This window comes from Nycticebus coucang, chromosome 12, assembly GCF_027406575.1.
Source record: "Nycticebus coucang isolate mNycCou1 chromosome 12, mNycCou1.pri, whole genome shotgun sequence".
NCBI lineage: Eukaryota > Metazoa > Chordata > Mammalia > Primates > Lorisidae > Nycticebus > Nycticebus coucang.
Genome location: NC_069791.1, coordinates 12,792,395 through 12,809,198, shown reverse-complemented (window position 1 = coordinate 12,809,198; position 16,804 = coordinate 12,792,395). Strand labels below are relative to the sequence as shown.

The following is a 16,804-nucleotide window of genomic DNA, read 5'->3' as shown; positions in this document are numbered from 1 at the left end:
GCAATCTCCAACTCTTGAGCTTAGGCAATTCTCTTGCGTCAGCCTCCCAAGTAGCTGGGACTACAGGTGCCTGCCACAACGCCTGGCTATTTTTTGTTGCAGTTTGGCCATGGCTGGGTTTGAACCTGCCACCCTTGGTATATGGGGCCGGCACCCTACCCACTGAGCCTCAGGCACCGCCCAAAGACTCTTTTTTTTTTTTTTTTGAGACAGAGTCTCAAGCTGTCGCCCTGGGTAGAATGCCGTGGCATCACAGCTCAGAGCAACCTCCAATTTCTGGACTTAAGCGATTCTCTTACCTCAGCCTCTCAAGTAGCTGGGACTACAGTCACCCGCCACAACGCCCAGCTATTTTTTGGTTGTAGTTGTCTTTGTTGTTTGGCAGGCCCAGCTGGATCAAACCCGCCAGCTCTGGTGTTATGTGGCTGGCACCTTAGCTGATTGAGCCAACATTTCTTTAAATACAATCAATCCTCCTATATCACACATGATTTATATAATTAATGAATCAAAACTTAATCAATTAATATTTGGGATGACTATTGATATGGAATTTTACCTTCTCCTTCAGTGGTGGGGAACAAGGGCTAGAGACAGGGCTATCAGCTGGGGATGAGTCTACCTCCACTGGCTCTTCTTCTTTGATTTTGATGTCTGGTGTGGAAGGCAGAGACATATCAAGGGGCCCAGCAGAAGCCTGTTATAAAAGAAATGAACAGAGTTTAATTCCAGAAACCCCAGGGGGATTTCCTTTAGTTTGAATCTATACCTTTATAGTTACAGGATTAGGGAATATGCTTGTAAGAAGTTCAGCCATTGGTCGAAGCACTGAACTACAAGTCAAAGAAATGAGGGCCCCATGTTTTATGTACAACTCTGGCCAAATTATTTTATCTTCTCAGGGGTTCTGTTTCCCTAACTACAAAATGAAGATAACATCTGTTTCTTTCTTTCTTTTTTTTTTTTTTTTGATAACATCTGTTTCATTAGTGGTAAACAAATACTTATAAAAACCTGAAAAAAAAAGGATGTCATTTAATTCCATGCAAATATTATGTTTATAATCTTTTCAAGGAAAGCAAAATAACTCCTGAATCTGCTGGACACTGGAGAGCCATGAACACTTTCTCTGCCAACCAGAATCACTAGATCATCCAATTATCAAAAGTAAACGAAGACAAACCAGCTATTACAGCATTGCAAACAAGATAGGAAAGGTCTTCTCTGGGGAACTCATCATGGTTGGTGGTAATCTTTTTTTTTTTTTTTTTCCATTGTTGAGGAGTCATTGAGGCCAAAATTTGGTTCTGGAGGCTAGAAATTTCAGGCAAATAAGATTTTGGGGTAACGGGCGGCGCCTGTGGCTCAAGGAGTAGGGCGCCAGTCCCATATGCCAGAGGTGGTGGGTTCAAACCTAGCCCCGGCCAAAATAATAAAAAAAAAAAAAGATTTTGGGGTAACAATGAAGGGAAAAGCTGATCATCTGATCAGTGAAAGAAATTAGAACTTGCAATTGCAATCAGTGTAACTGGCTTATTGTACCCTCAATGAATCCCCAACAATAAAAAAAAAAAAATTCCAAAAAAAAAAAAAAAAAAAAAAAAAAAAAAGAAATTAGAACTTGGGCGGCGCCTGTGGCTCAGCGGGTAGGGCGCCGGCCCCACATGCCGAGGGTGGTGGGTTCAAACCCGGCCCCGGCCAAACTGCAACAAAAAAACAGCCGGGCGTTGTGGCGGGCGCCTGTAATCCCAGCTACTTGGGAGGCTGAGGCAAGAGAATCGCCTAAGCCTAGGAGTTGGAGGTTGCTGTGAGCTGTGTGACGCCACGGCACTCTACCAAGGGTGATAAAGTGAGACTCTGTCTCTACAAAAAAAAAAAAAAGAAATTAGAACTTGATCTTTGGAGTAAGATTGGAGAAAATGAGAAAATAAAGAGAATACTTTTGTGGCAGTGGTATAGTCACCTCACAGAACTATGGAGCTGTAAATGGCCTTGCAGGGAACAATAAACTATCTGAGATAACAGCTCTGACATTGCACCATGACAGGAAGGTTGGCACTGCAGTTCAGTTTCATGACAAAGTAGATGCTTTGTTCTATTCGTCCCATGTCCTAGGCTTCCTGGTGAAAGAGGAGATTGTTTCTAACTGTTCCCTTGCTACCTTAATCCCTAGAAACCTTTTAGGGTAGCTAGTTGAGTAAACTAAAGATAATCTGGTGATTCTACATAGTAGAAGGTGGGAATGGTTCTTTCTCCCTAATCTGGTAAGAGTGACCAACAAGAAAGATGGTTGTATTTGTCTCATTTTTTCCACATTGTTAAGATATCAGGCCCAATTTAGCTAGTTCTAAGATCTCTGAAGTCAGACACTGGTGGTAAGCAGAAGGGCATCTCCTAGAAAAGCTGTGGTTTAGGAAAGTTTAAGGCTTATTAAACGCTCCTGGAAACAATCTTCCTCTGAGCCTGTGCTTCTCACGAGGGGGAGGTAAATACCACCCCTGTATAGGCAAGGACAAACACCAAGGGACACCCAATGAGGGAAAGGGCTGATCAACCACGAACAAGCCTCCCAGAAGTGTCAACCAAACTAAAACGACAGTGGAATGATTCAAAACTTTTTTTTTTTTGCAGTTTTTGGCCGGGGCTGAGTTTGAACTCACCACCTTCAGCATATAGGGTTGGCGCCCTACTCCTTTGAGCCACAGGCGCCACCCGATTCAAAACTTTTTAAAGGAGGTTAATTTTCTTTCTTTTTTTTGTTTGGAGAAAGAGTGTCAATATGTCACCCTCAGTAGAGTGCCGTAGCGTCACAGCTCACAGCAACCTCAAACTCTTGGGCTTAAGCGATTCTCTTGCCTCAGCCTCCCAAGTAGCTGGAACTACAGGCGGCCGCCACAATACCCAGATATTTTTTGGTTGCAGTTGTTTAGCTGGCCCGGGTTTGAACCTGCCAGCATGGGTGTATGTGGCCAGTGCCATAACCACTGTGCTATGGGCACCAAGCTGGAGGCTAATTTTCTTGAATTTGCCTAAAACAACTTTGGTACATGTATAAGATCCCTCACATCCTGGTAGAAACAATTTGACAATTTTCATTCTCTGGTTGGGGAGGAGGAAATAGCAGGGGAGGTAAAGTAGGGAAGCTGTAAAGTAAAATTGTACCATGTAAGTTGAGGAAACTCAGAAAGGAGAGACCTGAGTCTCTAAAGGAATAAGAATGATGAAAGACTGTGGCTAGTTCCTCCATTTGAAAGTAGAACGGGGGGCGGCGCCTGTGGCTCAGTCGGTAAGGCGCCGGCCCCATATACCGAGGGTGGCGGGTTCAAACCCAGCCCCGGCCAAACTGCAACCAAAAAATAGCCGGGCGTTGTGGTGGGCGCCTGTAGTCCCAGCTACTCGGGAGGCTGAGGCAGGAGAATCGCTTAAGCCCAGGAGTCGGAGGTTGCTGTGAGCTGTGTGAGGCCACGGCACTCTACCGAGGGCCATAAAGTGAGACTCTGTCTCTACAAAAAAAAAAAAAAGAAAGTAGACCGGGGACAATGCCTGCAACAAAAAAATAGCTGGACATTGTAGTGGACGTCTATGGTCCCAGCTACTTGGAAAGCTGAGGCAAGAGAAATCGCCTAAGCCCAGGAGTTGGAGGTTGCTATGAGCTGTGACGCCATGGCACTCTCAGGAGGGTGACAAAGTGAGACTCTGTCTCAAAAAAAAAAAGGAAGTAGAATGGCAAATATCTGCCACTGAGTCTCACCACTTTTAGTGTGAGGAAGATAGTGTGAAAAGCAGCTCATAGAAACCTATTGAACCTAGAACTCCAGTGATAAGGATATTTTATCTTGCATCTTTAAAATTTAGGCTAGATGGAAAAAAATCATGTGTAATCATCTTAATTTACCTATCTCTTTCTTAGAAACAAAGAGTTCCATGTTTTCTTATGTCCCAACTTTTTTATATTCTGACAGGGTTTCATGCCTTACTACATCATGCAATTGTGAGGTAAATATGTAAATACACGTGTGTTTTGGAATAGAGATATTAGAATCTTTTTTGATTCCAGAAGATAAGGAACATAGACCTGATTTTAAGTAGTGGCTAATAACTTAGAATTCTTTTGAGATAGGGTTGTGCTCTGTCACTCTGGCTATAGTGCAGTGGTGTGATCATAGCTCACTGTAACTTCCAATTCCAGGGCTCTAGCAATTCTCCTGGTTCAGACTCCAAGTAGGTGGGATGACAGGGATACACCACCACACTTGGCTAATTTTTAAATTTTCTTTTTTTTTTTGAGACAGAGTCACACTATGTCATCTTCAGTAGAGTGCAGTGGCATCACAGCTCATAGCAACCTCAAACTTGTGGGCTTAAGCGATTCTCTTGTCTCAGCCTCTTAAGTAGCTGGGACTACAGGCCCCCACCACAATGCTTGGCTATTTTTTTAGGGATGGTCTCGCTCTGGCTCAGGCTGGTCTCAAACCTGTGAGCGCAGGCAATCCACCTGCCTCGGCCTCCCAAATGCTGGGATTACAGGTGTGAGCCTCCGTGCTCAACTAAGTTTTAAATTTTTGTAGAGATAGGTTCTCATCATGTTGCTGAGGATGGCCTTGAACTCACAGCCTCAAATGATTATCCTGCCTCAGTTTCCCAAAGCGCTGGGATTGCAGGCATCAGCTACTGTGCCTGGCCTGGAATTCTAAAGTAAACTTTGATCTTTCCACACTTGATCTTAGCCAAAAGACCGAAAAGTGATAACTCTGATCTTTCCATTTTTCTCTTCCCCCCCCAAATCCTTTTTTTTTTTTTTTTGCAGTTTTTGGCTGGGGCTGGGTTTGAACCCATTACCTCCGGCATATGGAGCCGGTGCCCTACTCCTTTAAGCCACAGGCGCCACCCTCCCACCCAAACCTTTTTATTCCTTGGGATCTATCTTTCTTTGATTCTGCTTCTTCAACTATTTCCTCTGGTCTACCAAACTAAGGGATTCTCCAGGAATCTGGAATATATAAAGGCTCAAATAAGAATCACAGCACCTCAGGATTAGAAGGGATTCCAACATTTTTTTTTTCTTTTTTTGAGACAGAGTCTCACTTTGTCACCCTTGGTAGAGTGCCAGGGCATCACAGCTCACCACAACCTCAAACTCCTGGGCTTAAGCGATTCTCTTGCCTCAGCCTCTCAAGTAGCTGAGACTACAGGCACCCGCCTCCCGAGTAGGTGGGACTATAGGCGCCTGCCACAGCGCCTGGTTATTTTTTTAGAGACAGGGCCTCGCTCTGGCTCTGGGTGGTTGCCAACCCATGAGCTCAGGTGATCCATTGGCCTCTACCTCCCGGAGTGCTGGGATTACAGGTTTGAGCCATCACACCTGGAGGATTCCAACATTTTAATCCTCTCAACAATATCTCTACTAAGCAGCCTACATATAATTCAACACACTTTGTGAGAGCTTCTGTCCAGTCATTCTACTTCTACCTTTGGGCCATAGAGAATTTAACCCTTCTTTTATACAAAAAAAACCCAAAAAATAAAAAACAAAAAAAAACTTCAGAGGGTGCCTGTGGCTCAGTGAGTAGGGCGCCAGCCCCATATACCGAGGGTGGTAGGTTTGAACCTGATTCCGGCCAAACTGCAACAAAAATAGCCGGGCGTTGTGGCGGGCGCTTGTAGTCCTAGCTGCTCAGGAGGCTGAGGCAAGAGAATTGCCTAAGCCCAAGAGCTGGAGGTTGCTGTGAGCTGTGACGCCATAGCACTCTACCGAGGGTGACAAAGTGAGACTCTGTCTCTAAAAACAAAAAAAACTTAAGGTATTTAAAAACTGCAGTTTTGTTTATGCTAAATCTCTCTTTTTTTTGGAGACAGAGTCTCACTTTGTCATCCTTGGTAGAGTGCTGTAGTGTCATAGCTCACAGCAACCTCAAACTCTTGGACTTAAGCAATCTCTTGCCTCAGCCTCCCAAGTAGCTGGGACTACAAGCACCCAACACAACACCTGGCTATTATTAGAGATGAGGTCTGAGTCTGGCTCAGGTTGGTCTCAAATCTGTGAGCTCAGGCAATTCACCCTCCTTGCCTTCCCAGTGTGCTAGGCTTACAGGCATGAGGCACCTTTCTTGGCCCAGGTTGATCTCCTTTGAAAGACATTAAGAATATGCTTTAAGGGCGGCGCCTGTGGCTCAGTGAGTAGGGCGCCAGCCCCATATGCCCAGGGTGGCGGGTTTAAACCCAGCCCCGGCCAAACTGCAACCAAAAAATAGCCGGGCGTTGTGGCGGGCGCCTGTAGTCCCAGCTGCAGCTGCTCGGGAGGCTGAGGCAAGAAAATCGCGTAAGCCCAAGAGTTAAGAGGTTGCTGTGAGCCGTGTGACGCCATGGCACTCTACCTGAGGGCGGTACAGTGAGACTCGGTCTCTACAAAAAAAAAATAAAAAAAAAAAAAATAATAAAAAAAGAATATGCTTTAAATTAAGGGTCCTCAAACTTTTTTTTTTTTTTTTTGTAGAGGCAGAGTTTCACTTTACTGCCCTCGGTAGAGTGCCGTGGCGTCACACGGCTCACAGCAACCTCCAGCTCTTGGGCTTATGTGATTCTCTTGCCTCAGCCTCCAGAGCAGCTGGGACTACAGGCGCCCGCCACAACACCCAGCTATTTTTTTGTTGTTGCAGTTTGGCCGGGGCTGGGTTTGAACCCACTACCCTTGGCATATGGGGCCGGCGCCCTACTCACTGAGCCACAGGCGCCGCCCCATGGTCCTCAAACTTTTTAAATAGGGGGCCAGTTCACTGTCCCTCAGACCGTTGGAGGGCCGGACTATAGTTTAAAAAAAAAACAAACTATGAACAAATTCCTATGCACACTGCACATATCTTATTTTGAAGTAAAAGAACAAAATGGGAACAAATACAATCACACCACAGCATGTGGCCCGCAGGCTGTAGTTTGAGGAACCCTGCAGAGTACTAGAAAGCTATTAGGAGGTAAGACTGCATATACTGAAGCAAAGAAGTGCGCAAATTCAACAGATTTCTGTTGATTAGCTAACTAAATAAAGATAGCCCAAGTGAGAAGTCTGATAAGCTCAGAAAAGAGTAGTATTTAACAAGAAGAAAGTTATTAATAAAATCTGAACTTTACAATCTTCTAATACCTTCAACATATTCATAACAGAAATGATTCCTAAAAACAGATTATTTAAATAATGCTCCACTGGAAGGGGAAGAGGACTGGTTTTGGTGAAGAGACTTGTGCTGATCCATCATCTGGAACCCCTAGAGACCTGGATGGCTGACTAGGATTAGTGAGTATCATCTGGGTCTACAGAACCAAGCCAGAGATTTTGTGCTTTAATTAATTAAGCAAGTTACTCCAAGGTACAATGAAAATAGCATAGGTCTGAGTACCACCAGTTTTTTTTTTTGCAGTTTTTTGGCCAGGGCTGGGTTTGAACCCGCCACCTCCACCATATGGGGCCAGTGCCCTACTCCTTTGACCCACAGGCGCCACCCAGTACCACCAGTTTTTTTGCACATGTCCCACTTCTTGCCTTTTTCTCATCCTCATCTGCAGCTTTCTTGAATTCATGTTCAAAGGAGCTAGCTAGTTCATTGAAGAGCCCCACCTCCTCGCAGTTCTTCAGGAATCTGGTTGGAGTAGGAGTCTGATCTGCAGACATGAAAGAAAGGGAAACTCTTTTAGTTTTGACCTGAAATTAAAACCTCAGAGAATGCATTTTTATTCTTCTATTTGGAGACAGAGAGTTTCCATGTTAGGACAAATTTGTTTTTTTTTTTTTTTTGTGGTTTTTGGCCGGGGCTGGGTTTGAACCCGCCACCTCCGGCATATGGGACCAGTGCCCGCCCTACCCCTTTGAGCCACAAGCGCTGCCCCAGGACAAATTTGTTTTTATGGAGCTCTAGGAGGTGAAGGCTGGTACTAAAACCACCAGAGGGTGTCTGTGCTGTGCTGCCTCAAAGCCAGCAGGGGGAAGACAGAACAATTTTTTTTGTTATGTGACCATGTGCCCACCATTCTCAATGCTAGTTTTACCTCTTCTACCCCCAAACAAAACAAAATCATCCACACAGGTGCAGTTTTGTGAAACTTCCAGAGTTGAAAATGAATGACTTTTAAGCTTTGTTTCCTTTTTTAAACTTATGCCCTGCTAAGTCTGAAATAAGCAGGTTTAAGTAGATGGAAGTTAAGATCTGATAAGGAGGGTTGTGCCTGTGGCTCAGTGAGTAGGGCGCCAGCCCCATATACTGAGGGTGGCGGGTTCAAACCCAGCCCCGGCCAAACTGCATTTAAAAATAGCCAAGCGTTGTGGCAGGCACCTATAGTCCCAGCTACTCGGGAGGCTGAGGCAAGAGAATCGCCTAAGCCCAAGAGCTGGAGGTTGCTGTGAGCTGTGACGTCACAGTACTTTACTTACTGAGGGTGACAAAGTGAGACTCTGTCTCTAAAAAAAAAAAAAAAGATCTGGGGTCAAAATGGCTGGCAGGCCGGCTGTTACAGCATCAGGCCGATGGCTGGATGGTATTCGAAAATGGTATTACAATGCTGCAGGATTCAATAAGCTGGGGTTAATGTGAGATGATACAATATATGAGGATGAAGATGTAAAAGAAGCTATAAGAAGGCTTCCTGAGAACCTTTACAATGACAAGATGTTTCGCATTAAGAGAGCACTGGACCTGACGATGAGGCAGCAGATCTTGCCCAAGGAACAGTGGACAAAATATGAAGAGGATAAATTCTACCTTGAACCATACCTGAAAGAGGTTATTTGGGAAAGAAAAGAGAGAGAAGAATGGGCAAAGAAGTAATTATATAGTTGAAATCTATGGAGGCAGCTATCATCAAAGTATTTTTATGAAGATGGTTAGACCTTAAACATAAAATTTAAGATTATTTCATCTGCATATGTATTACCTTAAATAAATGTCTATAAAAAAAAAAAAGATCTGATGAGGAGAAGCAACTGAGGATCTAATGACTGAGTTTTCTGGCTGTTAACACTACCAAGTAAGAAATGGTGCCTTGTCAGTGGTCACTGTGATAACTGTCAACCTTCTGAAAGCACTCCAGGCACATCTAGGGACTAAGGAACGAGATAGTAAGATCATGAACTAAAAAAGGAAACTGTACATGGCGGTGCCCATAGCTCAGTTCATAGGGTGTCAGCCACACACACTGGGGCTGGTGGGTTCAAACCTGGCCTAGGCCTGCTAAAGCAACAATGACAACAACAACAAAAATAGCCGGGCGCTGCAGTGGGAGCCTGTAGTCCCAGCTACTTGGGAGACGGAGGCAAGGGAATTGTTTAAGCCCAAAAGTTTGAGGTTGCATGAGCTGTGACAGCCATAGGACCCTACTGAGGATGACATAGTGAGACTCTGTCTCAAAAAAAAAGGAGAAAAGAAAAAAAGGCTTGGTGCTTGTAGTTCAGTGGCTAGAGCGCCAGCCACATACACTGGAGCTGGTGGGTTTGAACAGAGCCTGGGTCTGCCAAAACAACAATGACAACTACAACAACAACAACAACAACAACAACAACAACAAATAGCAGGGCATTGTGGCGGGTGCCTGTAGTCCCAGCTTCTTGGGAGGTTTAGGCTAGAGAATCACTTAAGCCTAGTAGTTTGAGGTTGCTGTAAGCTGTGATGCCATATCACTCTACTGAGGAAAACATAGTGAGACTCTGTCTCAAAAACAAAAAAAAACAAAAGAAAAAGAGAGAGAAAGAAAGAAACTGTGCACAATAGAGCTCATTTCACAGAGACCTGGGCCCAGAGCAAATTCCAGAAATCAGGATATTTGGATTTAGATTTGCCCGCCAAAATATCCCTGTCGGGGATGCACAAATCTTTCCTAAGTATATTGCCTCTGTTATTGGGAAGAAGAAGGAGGACGGCTCTGGATAACCCATGGGAACTTTTCAAGCAACTTGAATTTTATCTTTTTTTTCTTTTTTTTTGAGACAGCCTCAAGCTGTCACCCTGGGTAGAGTGCTGTGACATCACAGCTCATAGCAACCCCCAACTCCTGGGCTCAAGTGATTCTCTTGCCTCGGCCTCCCACACAGCTGGGACTACAGGCGCCTGCCACAACACCCAGCTATTTTTTGGTTGCAGTTGTTATTGTTGTTTGGTAGGCTCGGGCTGAATTTGAACCCACCAGTTCTAGTGTATGTGTCTGGCGCCTTAGCCACTTGAACTACAGGCACTGAGCCAACTTGAAGTTTAGATCTGAGCTTCTGTCTCCTGATCCTGTTTTTCTAGAGTTGAATCTTCTTCCCTGATCCACACTGTACTATGATAGGTGAAATGCTAGTCACTTCAGGGATTCATGTCCTACCTCAAATACTGGACTGAATGACAGGATTAGAAAGATATATATATCATAATATATATATATATAGGATATATATGATATATATCATTTAAACATATATATATCCTATATATATATATTTTTTTTTTTTTTGAGACTGAGTCTTATTTTGTCTACTTCGGTAGAGTGCTGTCGCATCACAGCTCACAGCAACCTCCAACTCTTGGGCTTAAGTGATTCTCTTGCCTCAGCCTCCCAAGTAGCTGGGACTACAGGCACCTGCCACAGTGCCTGGCTATTTTTTGTTGTAATTCTCATTACTGTTTTTTAGCTGGCTGGGGCCAGGTTCGAACCCGTCACCCTCGGTATATGGGGCAGGCGCCCTACTCACTGAGCCACATGCACTGCCCAAGTATCCTTTTGTTGTTGTTGTTGCAGTTGATGTTGTTTAGCAGGCCCAGGCCAGGTTTAAACCGCCACCCTTGGTGCATGTGGCTGTGCCATAACCACTATCTTATGGCCTCCAAGCCTTTAAATGATATATTAAGGAGCAATATCTGGGGTTAAAATCACTTCTTCTAGTATGATCATTGAAACAGTCCAGTGGAATTTTCCATGGAAACAAAAAGAATTTTTTTTTAAATTTCAGATTAAGGCCGGGTGCAGTGGCTCATGCCTGTAATCCTAGCACTCTGGGAGGCTGAGATAGGTGGATTGACTGAGCTTACGGTTTCGAGAGCAGCCTGAGCAAGAGAGAGACCCTGTCTCTAAAAACAGCTGGGCATTGTCGCAGGTACATGTAGTCCCAACTACTCAGGAGGCTGAGGCAAGAGAATTGCTTGAGCACATGAATTTGAGGTTGCTATGAGCATGATGCCACTGCACTCTACTGAGGGTAACAAGTGAGACTCTATCTCAAAAAAAAAAAAAAAAGACTCGATGCCCGTAGCTCCGGGAGTTGGGCACCAGCCACATACACTGAAACTGGAGGGTTTGAGCCAGGCCCAGGCCTGCTAAACAAAAATGACAACTGCAACCAAAAAATAGCCCGGCATTGTGGTGGGTGCCTGTAGTCCCAGCTACTGGGAGGCTGGGGCAAGAGAATGGCTTAAGCCCAAAAGTTTGAACTTGCTATGAGCTGTGACACCACAGCACTCTACCAAGGGCTACATAGTGAGACTCTGTCTCAGAAAAAAAAAAAAAAAGAAAAGAAAATTCAGATTAATGTATGGGTATAAATGATTAGATTACATTGTGTATATATATATATATATATGTGTGTGTGTGTGTGTGTGTGTGTGTGTTCTGAGACAGAATTGTAGAAATTAAATAAAGACACATATATGACAGATTAGTTAGGAAAGACTTCAAGAAGTGGGACTGGAGCTGAGCCTTGGAGAATGGCTTTAGATTACAGAGAGAAGAGCATATTTGGAGGCTAGGAGTATAGCAGCCCAGGTGTGGTGGCTCACACCTGTACTCCTAGCATTCTGGAGGCAGAGGAGGGTAGACTGCTTGAGCTCAGGCCTTTGAGACCAGCCTGAACAAGAGCAAAACCTCTTCTCTCTCTCTCTCTCTTTTTTTTTTGGTAGAGACAGAGTCTCACTTTATCGCCCTGGTAGAGTGCTGTGGCGTCACACTGCTCACAGCAACCTCCAACTCCTGGGCTTAGGTGATTCTCTTGCCTCAGCCTCCCAAGTAGCTGGTACTATAGGCACCCGCCACAGTGCCTGTCTATTTTTGTTTTTTTGGTTGTTGTAGTTTGGCCGGGGCCGGGTTTGAACCCGCCACCCTTGGTATATGGGGCCGGTGCCCTACCCGCTGAGCCACAGGCGCTGCCCAAAGACCCTTTTTTTTTTGAGACAGAGTCTTACTTTCTTATCCTCGGTAGAGTGCTGTCGTATCATAGCTGACGGCAATCTTAGATTCTTGGATTCAAGTGATTCTCTTACCTCAGCCTCCCAAGTAGCTAGGACTACAGATGCCCACCAGAACGCCTGGCTATATTTTTGTTTCAGTTGTCATTGTTGTTTAGCTGGGCCGGGCTGGGTTCGAACCCACCAACCTCGGTGTATGTGGCTGGAACTGTAACCACTGTGCTATGGGTGCGGAGCCCACATACCAGTTCTTAACTAGAGATATGAGGCCTACCAGTTTAGATAGGATAGCTGAAGTCATCTACAATAGATGAACATTCTAGAACCGAATGCAAGAGTAATGAGAAAACATTTTTTTTTTTCTCTTGGGACTGTGGCCTAGTAACTTCCTCTTACCAGCTCTGGAGACTTAAGAGTAGATGCTTCCACCCATTTAGAATAACCCTCTCCCCCAACTTGATTTTTCTAATTAATTCTACTTAATATTAACTTCCCTAGTATTCATACTATTTGTATTATTCACTTGTATTTGTCTACAAGCACTAAAATTTTTTTCATGTGTGTATTTCCTGACTTGTGTTTTACCTCTATATATATACTTACAACCTACTCAGTCTTCCTTAAGACCTCCCCCAGGTTTTCTTAAGAACTGTTGATGGGGCGGCGCCTGTGGCTCAGTGAGTAGGGCGCCGGCCCCATATGCCGAGGGTGGCGGGTTCAAACCCAGCCCCGGCCAAACTGCAACAAAAAAATAGCCGGGCGTTGTGGTGGGCGCCTGTAGTCCCAGCTGCTAGGGGAGGCTAAGGCAAGAGAATCATGTAAACCCAAGAGTTAGAGGTTGCTGTGGGCCGTGTGACGCCACGGCATTCTACCTGAGGGCGGTACAGTGAGACTCTGTCTCTACAAAAAAAAAAAAAAAAAAAAAAGAACTGTTGATGATAATGTCCCTATTTGCAGGGCACAGTGGCTCACACCTGTAATCCCAGCACTTGGGAGGCTGAGTGGATGGCCTGAGCTCACAGGTTCGACACCAGCCTGAGCCAGAGCAAGACCCCATCTCTAAAAAAATAGCTGGGCATCATGGCAGACAGCTATAGTCCCAGCTACTCAGAAGGCTGAGGCAAGAGAATCGCTTGAACCCAAGAGTTTGAGGTTGCTATAAGCTGTGACGCCATAGCACTCTACTGAGGGTAACCAAGTGAGACTCTGCCTCAAAAAAAAAAAAGAATTTTTAAAACAATAATGTCCCGGGGCAGCGCCTGTGGCTCAAAGGGGTAGGGCACTGACCCCATATGCTGGAGGTGGCAGGTTCATACCCAGCCCCAGCCAAAAACTGCAAAAAAAAAAAAAAAAAAAAAAAAAACAATAATGTCCCTACTCATGTCCTTCTCCCAGGGATTACAAATCCACAAATCCACAAGCTTTTGACAATGTGTCTGGTGCACAAAGTAGACAGTCAATGAATCTTTGCTGAGATTACAAGGAATAAGAGATCTATGAGAGGCTTGGCATCCGCAGCTCAGTGGTTAGGGAGCCAGCCACATAAACTGGGGCTGGCAGGTTCGACCCTGGCCCAGACCATTAAAACAACTATGACAACTACAACAAAAAAATAGCCAGGCGTTGTGGCGGGTGCCTGTAGTCCCAGGTACTTGGGAGGCTGAGGCAAGAGAATCGCTTAAGCCCACAAGTTTGAGGTTGCTGTGAGCTGTGAAACTCTGTATCAAAAAAAAAAAAAAAAAAAAAAGATCTATGAGGGCATTCCCTTTCATCACGTGTAGAAATATGCTAAGGAGGGGGGCGCCTGTGGCTCAGTGAGTAGGGCGCTGGCCCCATATGCTAAGGGTGGTGGGTTCAAACCCAGCCCCGGCCAAACTGCAAAATAAAAATAGCCGGGCGTTGTACTGGGCGCCTGTAGTCCCAACTGCTCGGGAGGCTGAGGCAAGAGAATCGCGTAAGCCCAAGAGCTGGAGGTTGCTGTGAGCCCTGTGACGCCAAAAAAAAACAACCAAAAAACCAAAAAAACAAAGAAATATGCTAAGGAGGTTATGTCCCTCCTTCTCCATGTCTCGGGTAGCATTTTGGTTTAGCAGTACTTAGAGAAACTTTTGCCTTACCTGAGTTGCTAGCAAATGTAATAATCAACAACTAAATACCCTAATGGATTAAATATTGAATTAAGCGTACTTAGCTTGAATAAATTAGATCCTCTCATGGTATCAAAAGAAAAAGCCCACTTTGGTTTGTATGTCTGTCTAGCCAAAAAGTGCATAACAAAATTGCTTCATGGTTTTTGAGCAGTTGCTAAGAGTGCTCCCTTGGGAATGACACACGTAAACAAGACAGTATCTAGAATGACTGGTGAGAGGTTCTAGGCCACCCAAATTGGCTCAGAAAATGTCTTATTTGAGCTTTGGAAATGTGCCCTCAATGATGTCTGGGTTCAAAAGGGAAGTTGAAATTTTTTTTTTTTTTTTGAGACAGAGCCTCAAGCTATCGCCCTGGATAGAGTGCTGTGGCATCACACCTCACAGCAACCGCCAACTCCTGGGCTCAAGCGATTCTCCTGCCTCCGCCTCCCAAGTAGCTGGGACTATAGGCACCTGCCACAATGCCCGGCTATTTTTTGTTGCAGCCATCATTGTTGTCTGGCTGGCCCAGGCTGGATTTGAACCCGCCAGCTCAGGTGTACGTGGCTAGCGCCTTAGCCACGTGAGCCATAGGCGCCGAGCCTGAATTTTTTTTGTTTTTTAGGACAGTCTCACTCTGCCACTCTGGCTAGAGTGCCACAGCATCATTATAGCCCACTGCAACCTCAACCTCCTAGGCTCAAGTGATCCTCCTGCCTCAGCCCTCTGAATAGCTGGGACTACAGGTGCCTGCCATAATGCCAAGCTAATTTTTCTATTTTTATTTTATTATTATTATTTTTAGACAGAGTCTCACTTTGTTGCTCTTACTAGAGTGCCGTAGTATCGCAGCTCACAGGTGCCTGCCACAACACCTGGCTATATTTCTTTAGTTTGGGGTCTCTTGCTCAGGTTGGTCTCGAACTCCTAAGCTCAAGTGATCCTCCCACCTTGGCCTCCCAGAGTGCTAGGATTACAGGCGTGAGCCACAGCCCCCAGCGGGAAGTTGAATTTATGAACTGACAATCTGTCTCCTGGAGGAAAACTGACACCCAGTGGAAGAGAAGCAGCTAGACTAGATTGGCTTTTTTTGCCTTCTTTTGTTCAGCCCTTTGCTGTGGGTAGGGAAAAATGTCAAAGATGTCTTTTGTCTGTAAATCTTCCAAAGTCTTAATAAACAGAAAGCAAGAAGGGAATAGACTGAAAAAAGCTACAACAAAACCTCAACACACCTACCCTCAAAAACCACAGAATACAATCTTGTTATTAAGAACAGAGTGGAGGGGTGGCTCCTGTGGCTCAAGGAGTAGGGCGCTGACCCCATATGCCAGAGGTGGCGGGTTCAAACCCAGCCCCGGCCAAAACTGCAAAAAAAAAAAAAAAAAAAGAACAGAGTGGAGGGCACAATAGAAACTTGGGAGCTTTCAGTGTTCCCTTTTCCTGATTAAATGCAGATCATATAAGTGTTCTTAATGGGAGAAGGGGAGTACAGCTCCCAGTACATCTGGTCCCTGGTATTAATCTTAACTGTCTGGTGATATCAAGGCACGTGGCTTTGGGACAGCAAATACCTGCAATGATGACTGAGTCAGTTCGAGCTGGGCCAAATTTCAATGTCATCTCATGCTTGTGTTTGTGAACTGCCAGGTGGTCCTCGTTTGTAAATCTCTGAAATGAAAACGAAATGGAGATGTGAGAAAAAAACCAAAACCCCCGATTGAGTGCCCTTTTAAATGTCCTAGCAAATATCCTGCAATGAAGTTGGTCCCTAGAAAGAAGGAAGAAAAGAAAAAAGGAATTAGAAGAGATAGAAAAAGAGAAGAAATGGAGAAGAAAAAGGTGCTAGAAGGCAGGGAGGAGTGAAGGGTAAGACCACAGCACCAAATGCTCTGAAATATCAGGTCCAAACAAGAGAGGTGGACAGATTGTCAGGAAGTGTGGTCCAGGCAGGAGGCTCCAAATAAAAACGAAAAACATTAAGATGAACTCATAGTGAACGAGGGGAAAACAATTTTTAATAATAATAATAAAGAGAGAAGAGAAAGGCTAGGCATTCATTGGTCATCACAAAGTAGGAAATTCACAATGAACCTCTCCATGGTGGGGCTGAACTAGACTATTTTATGAGGGGGCTAACAGGGAAATAAATTATGCAGGATTAGGAGAACCATTTAACTTCCTGGCCCCTGTAGTGCTGCAGCAGGCGCCTGCGCGGCTATTTGGCTTAGAGTTTTAATGAGCCAGGATGGAGCTATAGAGGACCGAAGCCCAGTGGCCTGCAATAATGGCACATACCAGCCCCATCGGCCAAATGCTGTCTCCCTTCATCAGGCAGCTCGCCTGGGCTCCATCAGCCATAAAGGGGCCAGTCCAATGCTGCTGGCTGTATAATGGTAGAATAAAAATGCAAGCAAAAAATATTTTTTAAGGGTAGGGAAGAGCCTGTAGGCAGGATGAGGGAAGAGAAAAGAAGATGGG

At 44.9% G+C, this 16,804-nt stretch overlaps 1 protein-coding gene and 1 pseudogene across 4 annotated transcripts in view; one reads left to right on the top strand and one right to left on the bottom strand.

The window, feature by feature from the left end:
• The window catches only part of LOC128560859 (cyclic AMP-dependent transcription factor ATF-7), a 118,352-nt gene that overhangs the window by 30,020 nt on the left and 71,528 nt on the right, over positions 1-16,804 (bottom strand). For all 3 annotated transcript variants that reach the window (XR_008373165.1, XM_053554399.1, XM_053554400.1), the window contains exons 3-5: positions 15,898-15,994; positions 7,535-7,653; positions 560-697 (exon numbers count right to left, since the gene is read on the bottom strand). Coding sequence is in view for 2 of the 3 variants with exons in the window: in XM_053554399.1 (XP_053410374.1) it covers positions 560-697; positions 7,535-7,653; positions 15,898-15,994 (354 nt within the window). In the remaining variant the exon portion in view is untranslated. The remainder of the gene's footprint in view (positions 1-559; positions 698-7,534; positions 7,654-15,897; positions 15,995-16,804) is intronic.
• On the top strand, positions 8,473-8,895 carry LOC128560870 (cytochrome b-c1 complex subunit 7-like; annotated as a pseudogene). Its single transcript, XR_008373168.1, has one exon. The product of XR_008373168.1 is annotated as a cytochrome b-c1 complex subunit 7-like (transcript).